General features: G+C 42.5%; 1 protein-coding gene across 1 annotated transcript in view; it reads left to right on the top strand.

Annotated features, from left to right (window-relative positions):
* The window catches only part of RHBDF2 (rhomboid 5 homolog 2), a 1,958,103-nt gene that overhangs the window by 417,738 nt on the left and 1,519,536 nt on the right, over nt 1-20,829 (top strand). Inside the window, exon 5 of the mRNA XM_044089036.1 lies at nt 108-124. Within this exon, the coding sequence (XP_043944971.1) occupies nt 108-124 (17 nt within the window). The remainder of the gene's footprint in view (nt 1-107; nt 125-20,829) is intronic.

Raw genomic sequence — 20,829 nt, forward strand, 5'->3', positions numbered from 1 at the left:
GAAAGAGACTATAAAGTTTGGACTTTTGTATGAGAACCATTCTTATAGTTGAGGCTGTAAGCTGAAGTATGGTTTTGTTACATGTGTATCTTTTATTGTTATACTAGATGTTACCTCGTGTGCAGTAAGGGAATGTCATATCACATTGAACCGGCTCAATTGTCTTCACTGAGTAATAGTACAAACTACCTTTCAGTATAATGACATAAATTTTACAGTGGCGAGACCAGGCCAGTTCGAACGAAACAGGGAGGTGTGTGACCTGCAGAGGTACCTCTCAGTGTGACATTCCTGCATAGTTGTTCTTTTGAGTAGACTCTTCTTTTTTCCTACTACTTCATCCATTGCCTGGCGGATGAAAGCACTGCGGTGCAGTACAGGGCAGTACAGTAATTTTTCTTCAGACAGTTGGTGAGATACAAGAGGTGGGTCCCACTCCTAGTCCCAACTTCACCAGCATCTAGTGACTGACAGCAGAAAATTCTTCCACAACTGATCTTCGTGTCAAGCCTGATCACCTTGTCCCAAACATTTGTGGTAAATATTTTCTTCTGTTTTTCTTTTAACAATGAATGCAAGTCATGAAAATGCCAAGAAGTGCACCAAGTATTTTACTGTTAATGTATCTGAATCATATGTAGATGTGTGGAATTATTTAAATACATAGTATAATTAGCATGTTAGCACCTGTAAGCCTTTACTACATTGGGCAGAAGTGTCACTGAATGTACAGAAATGTTTTACTTTAATGTTGCTTTTTGCATGCCTTGTCATAAACATATTGTACAAAACCTGGAACACAACCAAGTTTAATGCTTAAAGCACAGACAATGGTTCCTATTTCTAAAGATTTATTAGAGGGCAATGTAAATGTCAAAGTTTGTACTTTACAGTCTAATTTCCAGGAGTTTATCTTGACCTCATGGGTCACTTTTAGATTTACTGTAATAAATGCAATGTGTCTGGTAAAATACATGCTGACACTACTAAATGTACAAAAGAATTTTCTCAGTTTTTAAAAGTCTCACAGACTAAAATTAAGACATACTGTTATTAAACATGGCAGTAAAGCTATTTGTATAATAAAAGGGTTAACTGTTTGTTTACAATAAACATATGATAGGCAACTGGCTGCCACACAGCATGACATAATTGTTGCAAAAGAGGAGACCAGAAGCTCAGAGACACAAATCTGAGGCTGCTAAAACAGCACATTTAGCTAATGTTAAAAACTCTCCCTAAGTGAGATGAACAGAAGGGTATTTTTAATAACATGATTACATTTGAAGCTTGGGTTCTTAAAACTGTAGGCACTGTATGCAGTGATGCACTCGAGCGTTGCTTCTGGAATTTTATTCCTCAGCGTTTCATGGCTTATATACAGCAAAAGTGACATAAAAGCACTGCACATTACAAAACAGATAAGAACAGAGACTAGGTTCATGGTAAACTGACAAACAGGTTTAATTAACTTCTAAGACATTGAGTGAGTTCAGAAAGTTCAGACAACATATGTAAACACTTTTTCAGAAGTGCATAAGACCTTTAAAGTCAGCAGAACAGAATACTGACAAATATAATCTGGCTAGTAAAGAGTTAAAGTAACAGCAGTTAACTACACTGTTAGAAAATGATTTACTACAGTAAACGCAGTAAAGACATGATGTCACAAGACTGACATGCATGTATTTTCTTTTCAAAGTGCAGCAAAAGGCAGGTAACAGCAAATGTATCTCTCTTCTTTCTTACAATATTTTGTAATCATATGCTAGCATGAAAAATAGCACAGACTCCAGCAAAAACAGTAATAATCTGTTTGCAAGTAAATACTACGAGTACAGTCAATACATGGGCTATGGTATACAGTTAAAATATGCTGGTCCCTTTACAAAAAGGGAGGGTAGGTAACGGCCAAAGGGCAAACATACATTAATTGGGTCTGAAACAAAAAAACAGCATTTAGCTAGTGATTGTAATTGCAAGCCTGTTTCCTACCTTTCCAGTAATTAGTGTTCCAGATACAGATTTGCTGTATCCAGGACTATTTGTAAGCTTCTGTGCCCCCAAGCCTTTCTGTGTTGGAGGGAAGCCTTCTGGCTTATCAGTGGGAGTGGTTAAGCACTAGGTAACCTGTCTAACCACATAAGGAGTGGTTCTGGCCCAGAATTTGTAGTTATTGGCCATTTGGGCGGTCTTCCATCTCTCTCAACTTTCTGATTTGAAGGCCTGCATTTGCACTTGTTTCTGTCCTGTAACTCCTGGGCCCATCTCATTTGCTCACTCAAAAAAAAAAAAAAAAAAAAAAATCTGCTTTTACTGTATTTGTGTTTCTTCCTACTTTATTTTGCTTTTGCGTCATCTTAAAATACTCAGTTGTATTTACTGCTTGGTGTAACTCATTCTAAGCCTTTTAGTTTAAGCACTTGGGCTTCATACCAGTTGTTTTACATTAGGAAGGTTTGTGGTCTGCACTGTGGTGGCAGGACAGGTAGCTTACATCCTTCTAAGTTGGGAACTGCTGATTGAGGGCTCAGTGTCTGTTATTCTAAAAGTGTATTAATTCTGTTTTAAGCACTTGGGCTTCAGGCCAGTTATTTTACATTAGAAGGGTTCTTGGTCTGCACTCTTGTGGGAGGAGAGGCTGGACTCTGCCCGTCTAGCTGGGAATTTCTGGTTAAAGGCTTATAGTGCCTGCATATCTAAACTGCTTCTTACTGAAATTGGTACACCTTGTTTGGTGTAGCATAGACTAGATCCAGGCCTGCTGAATCTAGCTTTGTTTGTATAACCTGAGCACAAATCCAGGCACTCTTTAAAGTATTCAGTTGTATTTATTACTGCTTGGTAGTAACTTGATTAAAGTGTAGCTATCATTCTAAGTCTTTTGGATTAAGCACTTGGGCTTCAGACCAGTTGTTTTACATTAGGAAGATTTGTGGCCTGCACTGTGGTGGCAGGACAGGTAGCTTACATCCTTCTAAGTTGGGAACTGCTGATTGAGGGCTCAGTGTCTGTTATTCTAAAAGTGTATTCTTTCTGGTTTAAGCACTTGGGCTTCATGCCAGTTGTTTTACATTAAGAAGGCTTGTGGTCTGCACTGTAGTGGCAGAACAGGTAGCTTACATCCTTCTAAGTTGGGAACTGCTGATTGAGGGCTCAGTGTCTGTTATTCTAAAAGTGTATTAGTTCTGGTTTAAGCACTTGGGCTTTAGGCCAGTTATGTTTCATTAAGAAGGTTCGTGGTCTGCACTCTTGTGGGAGGAGAGGCTGGACTCTGCCCTTCTGAGCTGGGAATTTCTGGTTAAAGGCTTATAGTGCCTGCATATTTGAACTGTTTCTTACTGAAATTGGTACACCTTGTTTGCTGTAGCATAGACTAGATCCAGGCCTGCTGAATCTAGCTTTATTTGTATGCTGCTTGTTTGTTTGCTTGTTATTTCCCTGAAACGCTTATTCCACCTAAAACGCGGCTTTTCAGCGCTTCTGTGGATCCCTAGTGATATCTGCATTGCTTACTGTACTTATTTCCTTGTTTCACTTGAAAGAAAGTTACTGTTTGTCGTTTTTGCATTTAAGTTACCTGAAACACATTGCATTCAAGTTACCTGGCACTTGCTCACTAAAGCAATTATATAAGTCAGCAGTAAAATATTAAAAGCACTACACCCTCACAAACTCCCCTTGAGTACCTCGTTCCCCTTTGGCCCTTTTTTTTCAATTATAAAGGAATTCCCAATACTATTCTAGCATGTCCAAAGGTCAATTGTCAATCTCCTCTCCAGTCCAGCTGGTGAATCTCGGAATCTTGAGACAATGTCACAACTGCCTCATGTACACAGACAACCCTCTCCTCTTCCCAACAAATTCCAACACATGAGAGATGCAACCATATAGCCATACTGGAGGCTAAGCTCTCTCAACTCGGTACTGGCGAAACCATTCAGGAGGAGAAGGAAACCACACTCACTACAATTCCAATCTCACATAGACCTACCACGACAGCAAACCAAACACATAAACGCACAAAAACATACTTGGAGGCTTTAAATAAAAATCTGCCTAAGCAGCAGAGACCTCCAAAGCAGACACCCAAGCAACCGCTACCCCAAAACAAAACTCGTGCAACACATAGCACACAAAGCCAGTGTGCCGAACAGTAACAGCCCTTAAGGCTAAACAACACACCTGATACACTTGTAATAGGTGACTCTATTGTCAGGCACACTGACGTCCTGCTCACCAGGCTGAACAAGGAGAAGGTCACGGTTAGCTGCCTGTCGGGCGCTAGGATCCGCCTCGTAACACAAGCACTCAGGTCACTCCAAGGCAAGTACAAATATGACTCGGTCATTGTCCATGCTGGTGTGAATGACCTGAGACGTACCTGCCTGGACTACATGAAAAGAGACATAGAGGAGCTCTCTGAGCATGTAGCCCAGGCCGGTATGACCCTGACCTTGAGTAGCATCTTACCCTCACCAAGAATGATGCCACAATATGATGACAAGATGATCAATTTCAACAATTGGCTTAAGTATTGGTGTCATTCAAAGGGGATCCAATGCCTGTCAGCCTGGGATGACATGCTCGACAAGCCATGATGCTTCGCTAGGGACGGCTTGCACCTGTCACCCCTGGGCTTTTGGATATTGGCAAAGGCTCTTGCTACCCCCATAGTGTCTTTTTTAGGCAAGGCTGAAAAGACAAACCCACCTCCATAGGTATCACAAGGGATAAGAAACTAAGAGTAATGCTACTCAATGCCAGAAGTCTAAACCTCAAGATGCACGACGAAACTCTCCTTAGCATGGAGAACATCGATATCTGTGCAGTAACAGAAACCTGGTTCAAGGATCCCGAGAGCACCCCAGCACTACCACGTTATACCTCATACCATACTTTTCAGCCCCAAAACTTGGACCGTACTACAAAAGGAGGGGGAGTATCAATATTCGTCAAAGATACCCACACCTCCAGGTTGGTGGCACAGCATGAAGCATCAGAGACTATCCATGTGCAACTAACAGTGGGTAAAACTGCCTTCCAGTTTATAGCCTGCTACAGACCACCCTCCCACACCCAGGAACCCCACTTGGCCTTCCTGAGAACACTGGAAAATATGAAGGTCTCTCCAAACACCATTATATTGGGCGACTTCAACTACCCAAACATAGACTGGGAGCATTACTCTAGCTCCAACACCCTAGCCCAAAGGTTCCTAGAATTTATAAACTCAAATGCTATGGAACAACTTGTTACCACTCCCACAAGAGGGGAAAACATACTGGACCTGATCATCACCAACATGGGGACTCTGTGCTCCAGACCAGAAGTGTATCCCTCACTGGTAAGATCAGACCATAAACTAATCTCACTGGATATTCACATCCCGACTCCACCCCCTGCCCTGAAAACCACAGTGAAAAACTTCTCTAAAGCAAATTTCACACTCCTCAAAACCGAGGTGGAATCCTTCAAAGCCCCTGGGCCTGTGAAAAATATGGCCCATACCGCAGAATCCTTTATAAACACCTTCTATGAACACCTTCAGGAATGCATGGATCATGCAATCCCAAATAAAACCAATACCCAATCCTCCAAAGGCAGACGTCCTGTCTGGTGGACCCCAGCCATAAACAAAACTATACAATAGGAGGAAGCTACTACTTGATAGAGCAAAATCCCAAAAAGGGAAGGCATCTCTGATCAGTATTAGCAAAAAACTACGGGCACTCATAAAATCGTCTAAGGCCAGCTTCGAGAGAAAAATTGCACAGGACACTAAGGATAATCACAAGGCTTTCTTTAGTTATGTTAGGAACCTGGGTGGGAATTCCCAGATATGCTCAGAATTAGTCCAAAATGACAAAAAATACACCGAACCCACAGACATTGCCAACATCCTAGCTGACAGGTTCAGCGAAACCCCCACCAAAAGGGCAAATATCTATCCCAGCAGAGTGCTGCCCCTGACATCTCAGATGCTCAGGTAAGAGCTGCCCTCTCCAAAGCAAAAACACAGCATCAATGGGACCAGACGGTGTCCCGGCTGCCCTACATGAACTCCAAGAAGAGCTAAACCCAAACATAAAACTACTGTTTAATCTCAGCCTTACTACAGGATATGTACCCAAAGAGTGGCGTACAGCAACAGTGGTCCCTCTCCACAAAGGTGGTGCCTCAACGGATCCTGGAAACTATCGCCCCATAAGCCTGACTAGCTTGGTCTGCAAAGCTATGGAAAGGATCATCATGGTCCTCATAAATAAAGATATTGGGGACCCACAGACACTGGATCCTACCCAGTTCGGCTTTAAGGGCAGATATCCTGCCTCTTAAACCTGGTTGATTTCTTTGAAACAGTCACCAAGGCCATTGACGAGGGGAAGGTGGTCCACACAGCCTACCTGAACCTCGCAAAAGCCTTCGATACAATACCCCACTCGGGCATTATAGATAAGCTCACCAGCTTAAATATAAACCCCTATGTCACTAGATGGGTTGCAAACTGGCTCAAGGACAGAACCCACATGGTTAGAATTGCTGGAGCCATGTCAGACTCCAAACCAGTTACAAGTGGCATCCCCCAAGGCTCAGTCCTGGGACCTCTCTTGTTCGGTATATGTTTCTCGGAGGTACAGGCCAACACGGAAGGACTGTGGCTAACTAAGTTCGCAGATGACTGCAAACTGGGTGCCATAATAGACTCTCCAGCCGACACAAGCATCCTCCAAAAGGGCCTCATAGAAACAGTCAACTGGTGCCAGAGCCATGGCCTCAAGCTAAACGCCAAAAAGTGTATAGTCATCCCCTTTGGCAAAAACAAAGTGCCCACAAATTACCATATAGGTGGTAATCCATTAAGTACAGAAGTAATTGGGGACCTGGGGACCGAAGTTGATAGCAATCTCTCATTTGACAACCACGTGGCCAAAGTGGTTAGAAAAACATTTTATATAGCTCACCTAATCATGAAGGGATTCGCATCTAGATCAGGGGAGGTCATCGTGCCTCTTTACTCATCCCTCATCAGGCCCATGAATTGAGTACAATGCCCCTTTTGGGATGTACCTTACCAGACAACTGCAGCAACTGGAAAGACCCCAAAAGTACCTCACCAAGAGGATCATAGGGCTCAAACAGATGCCATATGCTGCCCGGTTAAAGAAACTCCAGCTCTACTTAGTGGCATACCGCCTGCTCAGAGGCGATCTGTGCCTGACTTATAAAGCCATGTCCAACCCGGAATTAATGGACATGCTGCACCTCAGAAAATCCAAATCCCATCGAAGCCGCCGAGAGACTTGAACCTCAGCACTGAAGTAAATAGGACATGCTGGAGGGACAGATTCATAACCCAGAGGCTCCCTTCACTCTGGAATAAAATCCCAGTCCAGGTTAGGCAGAGTCCCTCATTGACTCTCTTCAAGAGGAATCTTGAGTGGATGGGAGATCGTAGGTTTACCCCGGGTATCACTTCTGTGTCACTGTTAGACAGAGGCACAGTATACTAACCTCGAAAAAGGGCATAGCAAAATTAATTTAAAATGGGTGGCGAAAGCCAAACACACTCTGGCTAGGCTTATAAATGCACTAGGGCAGATAGCCTAGTATGAACCTATGAACCTATACAGGTCCATCAAACACTGCAAGAGGCAGGGTCTCAGGTTAAAAGTAAAAAGGTAAAATTCATGTCATGACATCCTTTTTAGTCAGAAAGAATTACCCTTTCTGGAGTAAGAACCAAAGAAAAATGCAGCTTTTTTCCAATTTAAAGGCAGCATTGGCCAAGCCTGCAGAGCTAGTACCTTCAAGTTTAACACGTCCCTTTGTGTTACAGGCAGCAGCTGAACCCAACACACACTCTGTTGTGCTTTTACAGGAGTGGCCTCACGGCTCTGATGTTAAAATGAAAAAGACTTTACATTCTTCAGTAAAATAAATGACACATGTTGAGAGAAAATATCACCTGTGCATTCAGCAACTTTTGGCCATTTACTGGGGTTTAAAACAAACTAAATACTTGACAGCTTTTTCCAAAAACATTACACATTACAGTACAGACACCGCATTATGCCATACAGGCTTTGGTAAATGAGACTCCGTTAAATAAACTTATTAATGATGTCCGTCAAGCAGTGTTTTGCAAATTGGTTGGCGTTATTTAGTGTCAAGTAAATTGTAGTAAAGGCAGGAGATAAGTATTACTTTTCTAACTTCATGGAATATAAATAATTTTTTTTTCTCTTCAGACAGTACATACGTAGTTAATTTTCTGCAGCTGCATATGTCTACATGGGCAAGGAGAGGGTTTGTTGATAATATAGGCAAACCATTCAAGCATGCTTCTGTGTTAGAATATTTGGAATTCAGTTCATAGCCAGTCCATTGTGGGTTACTACAGCATTTAAGGTAAAAGCTCATCAAGAAACTACAAATTAGATTTTTCAGTTAAATAACTATGCAGATCACATGGCATAAAATGCAGCCAGGGAAGGAATGCAATTGCATCATACAAAACACCTTTCTGGTGTGCCAGATACAACTACTGCAGTACATACCATACAGACATTTTCAGCTCAAAAGTTGCAACATGATTTGCTGTAGAGTAGAGACTAAGTTTAGACTGAAAGACAAATTACTAAAATGTACTCTTGTAGGAGACAGTCCAGGGCAATATTATGCAAAATGTTTTGAAGACTGTTCTAGTCTTCCTTCTATTCCGTACCAACAGGCACGACAGTTAGTGAAGTTTAATCATCAGGTAATGGGATATTTAGGCACACAAAAGTCATAGCCCATTGTAAAGAACAAGTATTGGCATCCGCAGTTAAATGCTTAATATGTTTGCAGGTTAATGCTCAATTGAAAAGGCCACAGTTACTAAAGTTAACTCTAGCGGATGGACCTTGGTATGCCATCAAAATTGACATTACCCCCAGCTAAAGGTGGGTACAACTATATGTACTAATACCACAGTCATTACAGCCAGCATGCATTAAGCATATGTTCTATCAATGTTAACAGGTAACCTACTCTGTTCATACAGACCATTTGGTTAAAATTCCTTCTACCTGTAAAAAGGGTAGACACATTATGAAAAGGTTGTAGTACAGTTTAACATTACATTCCCAGACACAGGCAAATGCCAATACAAAAGATCTTGGTATAATACTCTGCTAGAAGGCCTAGGCACAGGTATTAGAGTTATTAATGCAGCTAATATTAAAATTCTAGCTAATCATTTAAAAACAGTGGGGGAATATATCTCTCAGATTGTACATTTACAAGCATCTTGGAATCCAGACATTTGGAAGGCACACCTGCATAATATAAACTACCAGCAGCAATTTTTAAACAACGATAATGCTATGCAGTTGCATCAGTTAAAATTTGATGGTAACATGACTACTTTTGTAAATTGGACAAAATGCACTTTGCAATCTTTGTATGTGGATATTCAAAAGAATAATGTACAAATTGAACTGATATTACAGAATGAAAATGTTTAGCGACAATTATATACTGAAGTAACATATTGTACTCTGCAACACTACACAGGACAGTTTTCACATTATAATGTTACTGATACCACTGTTGTCAATTTACGGTATTACCTGTGTCACTTCTAGTTCCAGAAGGACATGAGTATTGGTTGCCACAATTTGAAGGTAATCATATAGATACGAGGGGGAAAACACAAAACCGAGTGTTGTACACAGACTCAAAATGGATTAATTTGTGGACAACATTCACCTATCTATGAACCATGCTTACTGTAGCATTCTGTTAACTTATGTAAGTGGACCATTGCAGGTCATAATTTAAAATTACCTTTTGTAGGATGTTTATCACATGTTGATTTCCTTAAATGGAATAATCAGAGCTGTGTGTTTACTAAAACCATAGACGTAAACACTTCCATAAGTTGGAGTTATGATTTAATACAGCTTTCCAATATATCTGTATCTTTGGATAATTTAAGGAAAATAATGAACAATACTAAGATTCTCAGAGTATTTGGGAAAAAAAAGTATTCTGTATTATGAAGCATTGAGCATCGTTACAAAAGATAAATTACTTAATTTGGCTGAAAAGACCAAAAAAGAAACTGCTCACAATTTGTGGGATATCTTTACGGCTTAGTCCACATAAGGAAAACATTTGTTGAATTGTTTAATACATCCTGTGGTAATAGTTTTAGTTAATTATAGTCATATTAACTGTCTGGAATTGCTATTGAAGTTGTCATTTGTGGAAAACTTACAGAATCCAGCAAATCATGATGGTTAACCTGAATAAATTGGAAAATGTTTCAATGTGTTCAACTGAAGTCGCAAATGAACAGGCATTTTCCTCCTTTTAATTGAAAAGAGGGAATTGTGAGATTTGACATATTCTGCTATTACCAGTGAACAAGTTAAAAATGGCTTTCAGTGGATTTGTCTGAAAATGTAAAATAAATATTCTGCTTTTCAGTGTAGTGCAAGTGCACATAGTTTATACTTTTGGCAAAAGGCGTACAGCTTGGCATTCATTGTTAATAGAAATCAGAAGTAAAATATTTTATCTTTATAAACTATGTGGTTTATGAAATTTATTATTTACAAGCAGGTCAAGATGAACTCTTGTATGCAGCTGTGTTTCTACCAACAGGACATGCAAGATAAGAGAGGTGCCGAGGAGTTATTCTTCAGGAATGTTTTAAACGTGGGAAACAAACTGTCAGCAAACCAGCCTCATTGGAAAGATTTATTATTCTGGCATATTCTCTAAACTGCTGATGTAAACTAGAAAGAGACTATAAAGTTTGGACTTATTTTGTATGAGAGACATTAATTCTTACAGTTGAGGCTATAAGCCGAAGTACAGTTTTATTACATGTGTAGCTTTCATTGTTGTACTAGATGTTACCTCGTATGCAGTAAAGGAATGTTCATATCAGATTGAACTGGCTCAATTGTCTTCATTGAGTAGTGGTACAAACTACCCTTTAGTGTAGTGACATAAATTTTATAGGTTAGATACAAAGGGACGGGGTGCATTTCTTTTGGCAGAGTTTGTGGTTTACCACCTTGGCTTAGATTTTTCAGATCTGTTATCACACTACTCAGGTGAGTGTTTCATGTCTCTGAAATTCTGTAGAGTAGTATACATTAAAAGCTATCCAAGGTTAAGGCTAATAACAAGCCTGTCGTTGGTCCTGTATCATGGTGCATTAATGTTCTACTGCTCATTATTCTGGTACTTACGGATGTTCATCGTGTTTTACTGTTGCAGTCATTACACTTGGGTTATCCTGCTGGCACGCTACCCGCAGTCAGCCATAATTCCAAAGTCTAGGTCCGACGTCGGTTGCTGTCGCCTCTTCCCTGACGTCAGTGCGCCAGGGGTATAAAAGATGCAGCCGATGCCTTTTTCTTCAGTCTTTCTTGCTGAGCGATGCCCGAAGCAAAAGCAGTTCGCAAGTGCCGGTCGGCCGACTCCTGAGATTTTCGAAATTGAATTTCAGAACCAAAGACTTCAATAAAGCTAAGTACCCCGTTGGGGAAACTTTTTCTCGCTCCAGACTGATGTCAGTAAAAGTTAACAATTGTATTTCTTGTGGGAAGCAAATACCTCATAAGGATTTTCACTCTTACTGTATTCCTTGCCTAGGCCCTGACCACAACGTTGCTAGTTGTCGGTTTTGTGCTAGATTCAACCAATGCACTAAGTGTCTGTCTGATTTTGCTTTACATTACTTTGGCCGAAGATTTAACTACATAATGCTGTCGAAACAACAGACGACTGGAATTCATAAAAAAAAACGCAAAGACAAAGAAAAGGACAGGCATCCGAGGTCCAGAACCGACAAAGCCTCTTCCAGGCCAGTCGCCGGTTATCAGTGAGGTGCTTTCGCAGCCCCTGACACCCACTACCTCTGAGCCACAGGCCGCTTCAGACTCCCACGTGGAGACACCTAGGCCTCTGGAAACCCAAGTTATTGGGCCTACGGAAACTATTCCCTCAGATGGGTCTGGAGCTGCTGAGCAGGCATCAGCTTTTGAGGGTGTTTTCAGACCTTCACAGCTTGCTATTAAGTCCACTACAGCAGCAAAGGCAAAGTCACCATTAAAGACAAGGAAACAAGTACAGCATTCTCCTGGACAGTCATCCATGCCAAAGAAACAGATGCTTAAAATGGCAGAGAACCTAATTACTTTGATCAGGGGTTCCCATCCCCCTCCTGATAAAAGGCCTAGGGAAGACACTGACTGACTCCTCTGACCAGGTTTCTATTTCCTCTGATTCCTCTTCAGATCAGGGATATTCTCTCCCTCCCTATGAATACTCTGATGCAGAAGAATCTATACCTTCAGCCTGTCTGCCTGAGGATTACTCTTTTGGGGAAACCTTGCACACCATGAGGGAGCATTTCCATTGGGAGAGCCAGGATTATTCAGAGTCCAAGAAAAGGCTCAGAGACTTTCTTTTATTGCCTCAGCACAGGCCCCTGGCTATCCCCCCTGTGCTTGATATTGTTGTTGTTTTCTCTGAATCCAGTTTGTCTCCTGATTCTTTACCCCCTGCACCAGTCAAGCCAGACAGGTACTACAGGGTCCCAGACTCTCATAAATTTCTTTATAAAAACCCTGCTGCTGACCCAGAAACAATTTCTCAGGGTCCCAAAGGGGGTTAAGGCTTCCACTGCCTGTCCCCTCTGATAGGGATTCCAGAGCTCTGGATAGATGGGGGGAAAAGTTTACACTTCTGCTGCTTTAGCTGTAAGGGCTTTAAACTGCCAGTTTCACATGCTTAAATATCAACAATACCTAATGTCTTTGTTAAAACAGAAAATGCTTACAAACTCAATGTCCTGAGAATAAGGAAATGCAGGATTTATTGCATGCAGCTGAACAAGTGGTAAAGCATACTCTGCAACGTGGTTTTGATTCATTAGAGGCTTCTTGCAGAGCCACAGTTACAGGCTCTGTCATTTGAAGGCATGCTTGGTTAAAAGAACAAAGTTTACCTGATCATGTTAAAAGAAAAATTATTGGATGCTCCACTACAGTGTGATACTTTGTTTGGTGTTAAGGCAGAAGAGGTGTTAAAGAAAATGGAGGATAAAGCAAAATCAATGCAGACAGTAAAGGATTTCTTACAGGTGCAGCCACCTAGATTTAGCAGAAACTGGCCTTCTAAAAATTGGTCCTTTCCGGTGTCAGGCCACAAAGAGGCAGATACAGACTCCCAAGAGGCAGATCTCAGCCCCAAGGCTCATACAGACCTAAACAATGGGGTACTTCAGTCCCCAGAGGAGGAGAAGACAAATCACAACCTTATAGGAAACTGTCCCAATGACTTCCCTCTACAAATGCCAAGCACTTACCTTTTGGCAGCACCCTTAGGGGAAAAGCTAGCACTTTTCTCACAAAATTGGCACATGATCACCCAGGACAAATGGGTACTGAATATTGTTTCTCAGGGTTACAGGTTCCACTTTCACACCCTTCCAAAACCAAAAGGTATGCCAGACCTGCCACAAAACCAATGGGCAGAGGCACAAAAACAGATTTCTGCTCTCATGGACATGAGAGCTATTCAAAGAGTGCCGCAGCAAGAACAGGGACAAGGATTTTACTCAAGACTTTTCCTGGTACCCAGAAAGGACAAAGCCTGGAGACCAATACTGGACTTGTCAATCCTAAATGCTTTCCTGGATGTTCCGAAATTCAAAATGTTAACACTGCAGCTACTTCTACCCATGTTGGCCAAGAAGGCTTGGCTAGTTACTTTGGACCTCAAGGAGGCATACCTGCATGTCCCAGTCAGACAATCTTGCAGAAGATACCTCAGATTCATAGCTGGCTCAATGCATTGCCAATTCTCCGCACTGCCCTTTGGCTTATCTACTGTGCCCAGGGTGTTCACAAAATGCTTGGCACCAGTAATTGCATTTTGCAGACAATAAGGAATTCAAATATATCCCTACTTGGACGACTGCCTTATTCAAGCAGAGAGCAAGGACATTCTACTAAAGCATCTGGCATTTGTGAAAAGATTACTAATTTGCCTAGGGTACACAGTAAACGAGAAGAAGTCAAAACTAGTGCCCTCTCAAGAGATAATGTTCCTGGGTGCAAGCTTAAATACAACTGCCCAGATGGCTTATCTCATGCCAGACAAGCAAAGGCAACTGACTCATTACTTTCAAATGATGGCATTAAAGACCCAGCTCCCTGCAGGCTCTGGGCTTCATGGCATCCTGCATTCTACTAATTCCATATGCAAGACTGTATATGAGGAAACTACAGTGGTATCCAAAAAGTGTTTGGATTCAACATTGCCACAGCCTGGAAACAATAACTCTTATTCCCTGCCTGCAGCAGGGGGTTTCGATGGTGGGCACTGGCCTGTCACCACAAGGGACAGCCTTTCTCCTTACCCACAGCCAGGCAGACAATAACAGCAGATGCATCGGATTATGCTTGAGGGGCACACATGGCAGGGAAATGTATTCAGGGCACGTGGCCCGAGGAACAAATGCATCTTCACATCAATCAGAGAGAGATGCTAGCTGTACAGCATGCCCTGACAGCCTTCAAGGATCTACTACATTCAGAACAACTATTATAAAGACGGACAATACCACAGTTATGTGGTACATAAGCAAGGGGGCACACATTCCTACCCCTTCTGCAGGCAAGCCATGACTTTGTGGAACACAGCACTGACCTATCAAGTACATCTGCAGGCACAATTCCTGCCAGGAAAGAAAAATACTCTGGCGGATGAACTAAGCAGAAATATCATGGATCCTCACGAATGGAAACTAAATCCACAGGTCTTCAGCATGATAACAAGGAAATGGGGATGCCCAGACATAGATCTTTTTGCCTCCCCTCACAACTGCCAACTACAGAGATTCTGCACAAGAACTTATCACTCACAAGCATGGAAAGTGGATGCTCTGTCATTCAGCTGGAAGACACTGACAGTTTATGCCTTTCCTGCAATGCCTCTTCTTCCCAAGGTGCTCCTAAAAGTCAGACAAGAGCAGCCAAAAGTTATTCTGATTGCCCCAGACTGGCCATGCCAGCACTGGTACCCAATCCTAAAGAGCTTGTCTCAAGGCCCAGTCTGGGCTTTACCTCAAATTCCTCCTCTTCTGACTCAACAAAACAATCAGATTGTGCACAGTCAAGTCAGAACCTTAAATCTGTCTGCATGGCAGATAATATAGCCACTCAGACCACACCTCTCTCTAAAGCTGTTATGGATGTCATTTTAGAAGCCATGGGGCCCAGCACTAGGAAACCTTATGCAGAAAAATGGAAGAGATTCTGTGCTTGGAACCAGGCACAAGGACTCTAACCACTTGTTCCAAATATACCTCAGATTTTACAATACCTAACTGAGATGCTGGACAAAGGCCTATCCTTCTCAACAATTAAGATCCATGCCTCTGCCATTTCAGCTCATTACAATACGGAACCTCCTATTTTCTCTCATCCACTACTAAGACAGTACCTCAGAGGGGCAAAAAACATAAGACCCCCAAGGAGAGCACCGATACCTACATGGGACCTCAGTTTTGTTTTAGGAAAGCTCACACTGCCTCCTTTTGAGCCAGCCAATACAGCTGATATAAAATTCTTATCATAGAAAACTGCTCTGCTCCTAGCAATAACTTCAGCAAGAAGAGTCTCCGAGTTACAGGCATTAATGGCAGTGGAACCTTTCATCATTTTTCATCAGGACAGGGTTTCTGTAAGGACAAACCCAACATTTTTGCTAAAGGTAGTATCCAGTGTGGCTCTAAACCAAACTATTCATTTGCCAACATTTTATCCAAATCCCCAGAATAAAGGGGAGAGACTTCTGCACGCTTTGGACATACACGGACAGCTACGCTTCTATTTGGACAAAACAAAAGCTTTCAGAAAAACTGAGCAACTGTTTGTAGCTTATGCTGCAGGATCACAAGGAAAGCATATCTCAAAGCAGACTATTTCAAAATGGATAGGACACTGCATTCATTTCTGCTAGTCGCAACATAGCAAATCGGTGCCTAAGGGCATTAGGCCACATTCAACCAGAGCAGCAGCCACTTCAGCAGCCTTCCTCAGAGGAGTACCAACCAAAGACATTTTAGAGGCTGCAACCTGGAGTTCAGTGCACACTTTGACCAAGCACTACCACTTACCTCTCTACTCTAAATCCAGAGCAGGCTTTGCCACTGCAGTTCTGCAGGGCCTTGTAGCCTCTCCTAATCCTATTTAGGCCCAACCACCCAACCTCAGCTTTGGGATTCAACCCAAGTGTAATGACTGCAACAGTGAAACACGATGAACATAGTACAGTTGTGTACCTACCATAAATGTAGATGTATTCACTGTTGCAGTCCATGTTACCCACCCTCCATCCCCCTTTTCTTTGCTGGGACTTTTCTGTACTTCTCTATTCTATACAACCTTTGTGGTGTATTTGCATGTAGTTGAAGGAAATGTTTATTTTAGTACATGCATGCTTCTTGGCATAATTTTATAGCCTACCTATTTGGGGGCACCTGACATCTGGGGCAAGAAAAACTGAAGAAAATGGCGTCTGCTGCATCTTTTGTACCCCTGGCGCACTGACATCAGGGAAGAGGCGACAGCAACCGACGCCAGACCTAGACTTAGGAATTCTGGCCGACTGCGAGTAGCCTGCCAGCAGGATAACCCAAGTGTAATGACTGCAACAGTGAATACACTCGAACATCTACATTTATGGTAGGTACACAACTGTACTTTCCTTCACACCTGTGGAGAATAGGATGGATTTTGTTTGTAATTACTTAAATATGTTATTCATATGGCCCAAAGTGGGTACATTTTGACAGTAGCTGATGCTTAGATTTTGTAGCTTGTTCCAATCCAAATAGCTTTGTTTTCTGTTTTTCCACACCAACTGTTAATTAATCCTCTTCCTTCTGAACTTCATACTAAGACAACACAGACACAGTCACTGTGATGTTCTTCATGTTTCACTGTTGCAGTCATTACATTTGGGTAATCTGCTGGCAGGTTGCCCTCAGTCGGCCTGAATTCCAAAGTCTTGGGTCCTGCGTTGGTTGCGGTCTCCTCTTCCATGATGTTAGGTCGTCAGGGGTATAAAACAAGCAGCCAACGCCATTTTCTTTAGTCTTTCTTGCCGTGCAGTGCCCGAAGCAGAAGCATTTTGCAAGTGCTGGTCGGACGACTCCTAAAGTATTCGAGTTTTAGTTTCAGAACCGAAGTCTCCACTAAAGCCAAGTACCCCGTTGGGGAAACTTTTTTCTTGCTCCATACCGATGTCAGAAAAAGTTAATAATTGTATTACTTGTGGGAAGCAAATACCTCATAAGGATTTTCATTTATATTGTATTCCTTGCCTAGGCCCTGATCACAATGTGCCTGGCTGTCGGTTTTGTGCTAGATTTAACCAACAAACTATTAAGTGTCAGTATATTTTTGCCTCAAAGTATTTTGGAAACAGATTAACTACCCTGAAATGTCGTCTGATAGCAATCCGACTACCGGAGTACATAAAAAATGCAAAGAAACAGACAGTCGAGGTCCAAAACAGACAAAGCTTCTAAGCCAGTCACCGGTTTGCCGGTACTCAGTGAGGCGCTTTCACAGCCTCTGATTCCAGTTACTTTAGAGTTGCAGGCCCCTACTGAGACCCTTGTGGAGTCCGGCACGCCGCGAGATACTCAGTTTTGGACCCACAGATGTATTTCCCTCGGATGGGTTTGGAGCCGCTGAGCAGGCACTGGCTTCTGAGGGTGTATTTAGGTCTCAACATTTTTACATCAAACCGACGACAGCTGCAAAACCAAAGACAAAAGTGACTTCTAAAGCTAAAAAAAACCTACACTTGAGCCACGTGCACAGGCCACTATGCCTAAAAAACAGATGATCAAAATGGCTGAAGACCTTATTACCTTGATCAGGGCTTCCCATCTCCCTCCTGATAAGAGGCCTAGGCAAGACACTGACTATGAATCTTCAGATCAGGTTTCTATTTCTTCTGATTCCTCTTCTGATCAGGAATTATCTATACCTCCCTATGAGGATTCTAATGCAGAGGCGTCTATCCCATCTGCATCACCTCCTGAGGATTATTCATTTGGAGAATCCTTGCATACTTTGAGGGAGCATTTTCACTGGGAGAGTCAAGATTTCTCAGAATCAAGAGGCTCGGGGATTTCCTTCTCCCTCAGCACAGGCCTTTGGCCATACCCCATGTTTTAGACGTTGTGGATGATGTGTTTTCTGAGTCAAACTTGACCCCTGACTCCTTACCTCCAGCTCCCAGCAAGCCTGACAAATATTACAGGGTCCCTGACTCTCACAAATTTTGAGTTAGAAACCCTGCTGCTGATCCTGAAACTATTTCTCAGGGTCCAAAGGGAGTTAAGGCCTCAACAGCAAAAAATCCTGCCCCCTCTGACAGAGATTCAAGGGCACTGGATAGATGGGGAAAGAAGGTGTATACATCTGCAACATTGGCAATTAGGGCCTTAAACTGCCAGTTTCATATGCTCAGGAAGCATGCCTGGCTAAAAGAGCAAAATTTGCCTGATCATCTTAAAGCTAAATTACTGGATGCACCTTTACAGCATGATACTTTGTTTGGTATTAAGGCAGAAGAGGTTTTAAAGAAAATTGAAGACAAAGCTAAGTCTATGCAAACTGTAAAAGACTTCTTACAAGTGCAGCCACCAAGATTCAGTAGACACTGGCCTACAAAAAATTGGTCCTTTCCTGTGTCAGACCGAGCTCAAAGGGGCAAATCCAGACGCCCTAAGGGTTCCAGATACCAGGCACAAGATTCTTACAGGTCAAAGCAATGGGGTGCTTCTACCTCCAAATCTGAAGGAGTTAAAGTGCAACCCTACAGAAAACAGTCCAAATGACTTCCCTCTGCCTTCACCAAGCACTTTTGGCAGCACCCTTAGGGGGGAAATTAGCACTTTTTGCTCAAAATTGACCGTTAATAACCCAGGATAAGTGGGTGCTAAACCTAGTATCACAGGGATACAGATTCCATTTCCATACTCTGCCAATGGCAAATGGTTGGCTGGATCTGCCAAAAAATCAATGGGCAGAGGCACAGAAACAGGTTACGTCCCTCATGGATACGAGGGCCATTCAGCCAGTACCAGAACAGGAAAAAGGACAAGGTGTTTACTCAAGACTGTTCTTGGTACCCAGAAAGGACAAGGCCTGGTGGCCAATACTGGATTTATCAATTTTAAACTCATACCTGGACATACCAAAATTCAAAATGCTGACTTTGCAGCAGCTTCTGCCCATGTTGGGCAGGAATGCTTGGCTGGTGACATTAGACCTAAAAGAGGCATACCTGCATTTCCCAATAAGGGAATCGTGCAGAAGATACCTCAGAGTCAAGGCTGGCTTAATGCATTACCAATTCTCTGCACTGCCCGTTGGCTTATCTACTGCACCTAGGGTCTTTACAAAGTGCCTGGCACCAGTAATTGCTTTTTGCAGACAAAGAAGTATACAAATATATCCTTACTTGGACGACTGTCTCATTGAAGCAGAGAACAAGGACATTCTTCTTCAACACCTGGCTTTTGTGAAAAGGCTTCTAACATGCCTAGGGTACACAATAAACGAAAATAAATCACAACTGGTACCCTCTCAAAGGATAACATTCCTGGGTGCAAGAATACAACTGCCCAGATGGCTTACCTCACGCAAGACAAAGGCAACTGACTACTTACTTCAAACTGATGGCAACAAAAACCCAGTTATCTGCAAGACAAACTCTGCAGGCTTTGGGCTTCATGGTATCCTGCATCCTACTGGTTCCATATGCAAGACTGTATATGTGGAAACTTCAATTGTACCTAAAAAGTTGATAGAGTCAACATTGTCACAGTCTGGAAACAATGATTCCTCTCCTTCCCTGCCTACAACAGGAGTTTCTATGGTGGGCAAAGGCATGTCACCAAAACATGGGACTGGCCTTCACTCTACCCCTGCCAGCCAAACTTTTAACAACAGACACATCAGATTATGCATGGGGGGGGGGGCCCACGTGGCGGGAAGATGCATTCAGGGAATACAGACCCCTAAACAAATGCATCTACATATCAACCAAAAAGAGATGCTAGCTGTTCAAAATGCCCTGACAGCCTTCAAGGACTTACTTCATCCAGGACAACTACTGATAGACAGACAACATAATGGTTATGTGGTATATAAACAAGGAGGGAGGCACGCACTCATACCCCCTTTGCAGATTAGCCATGGCACTGTGGGACACAGCTTTGACTTACCAAATACATCTTGAAGCTCAATTCCTGCCAGAAAAACAAAATACGCTGGCAGCCGATTTAAGCAGAAACCTTATGGACCCTCACGAGTGGAAACTAGATCTACAAGTCTTCAGCATGATAACAAGGAAATGGGGGAGCCCAGACATAGATCTATTTGCCTCTCCTCAAAATTATCAATTGAAAAGATTCTGCACAAGGACTTACCACAGACAAGCATAGAAAGTGGACGCCCTATCCTTCAGTTGGAAAAACCTATCAGTTTACGCCTTTCCTCCTCTGCCTCTTCTTCCCAGGGTCCTACTAAAAGTCAGACAAGAGAAACCAAAGATGATACTAATTGCCCCGGACTGGCCCCGCCAATACTGGTACCCAATCCTAAGAAACTTGTCTCAATACCCAGCTTGGACCTTACCTCAAAGACCTCTACTACTGTCCCAGCAAAACAATCAGATCCTGCACAATCAACTACAGACACTGAACCTGGCAGCATGGCTGATCATGTAGTT

The sequence above is a fragment of the Protopterus annectens genome, chromosome 12.part0, assembly GCF_019279795.1.
Source record: "Protopterus annectens isolate FY-2018-M chromosome 12.part0, PAN1.0, whole genome shotgun sequence".
Taxonomy (NCBI): Eukaryota; Metazoa; Chordata; order Ceratodontiformes; family Protopteridae; genus Protopterus; species Protopterus annectens.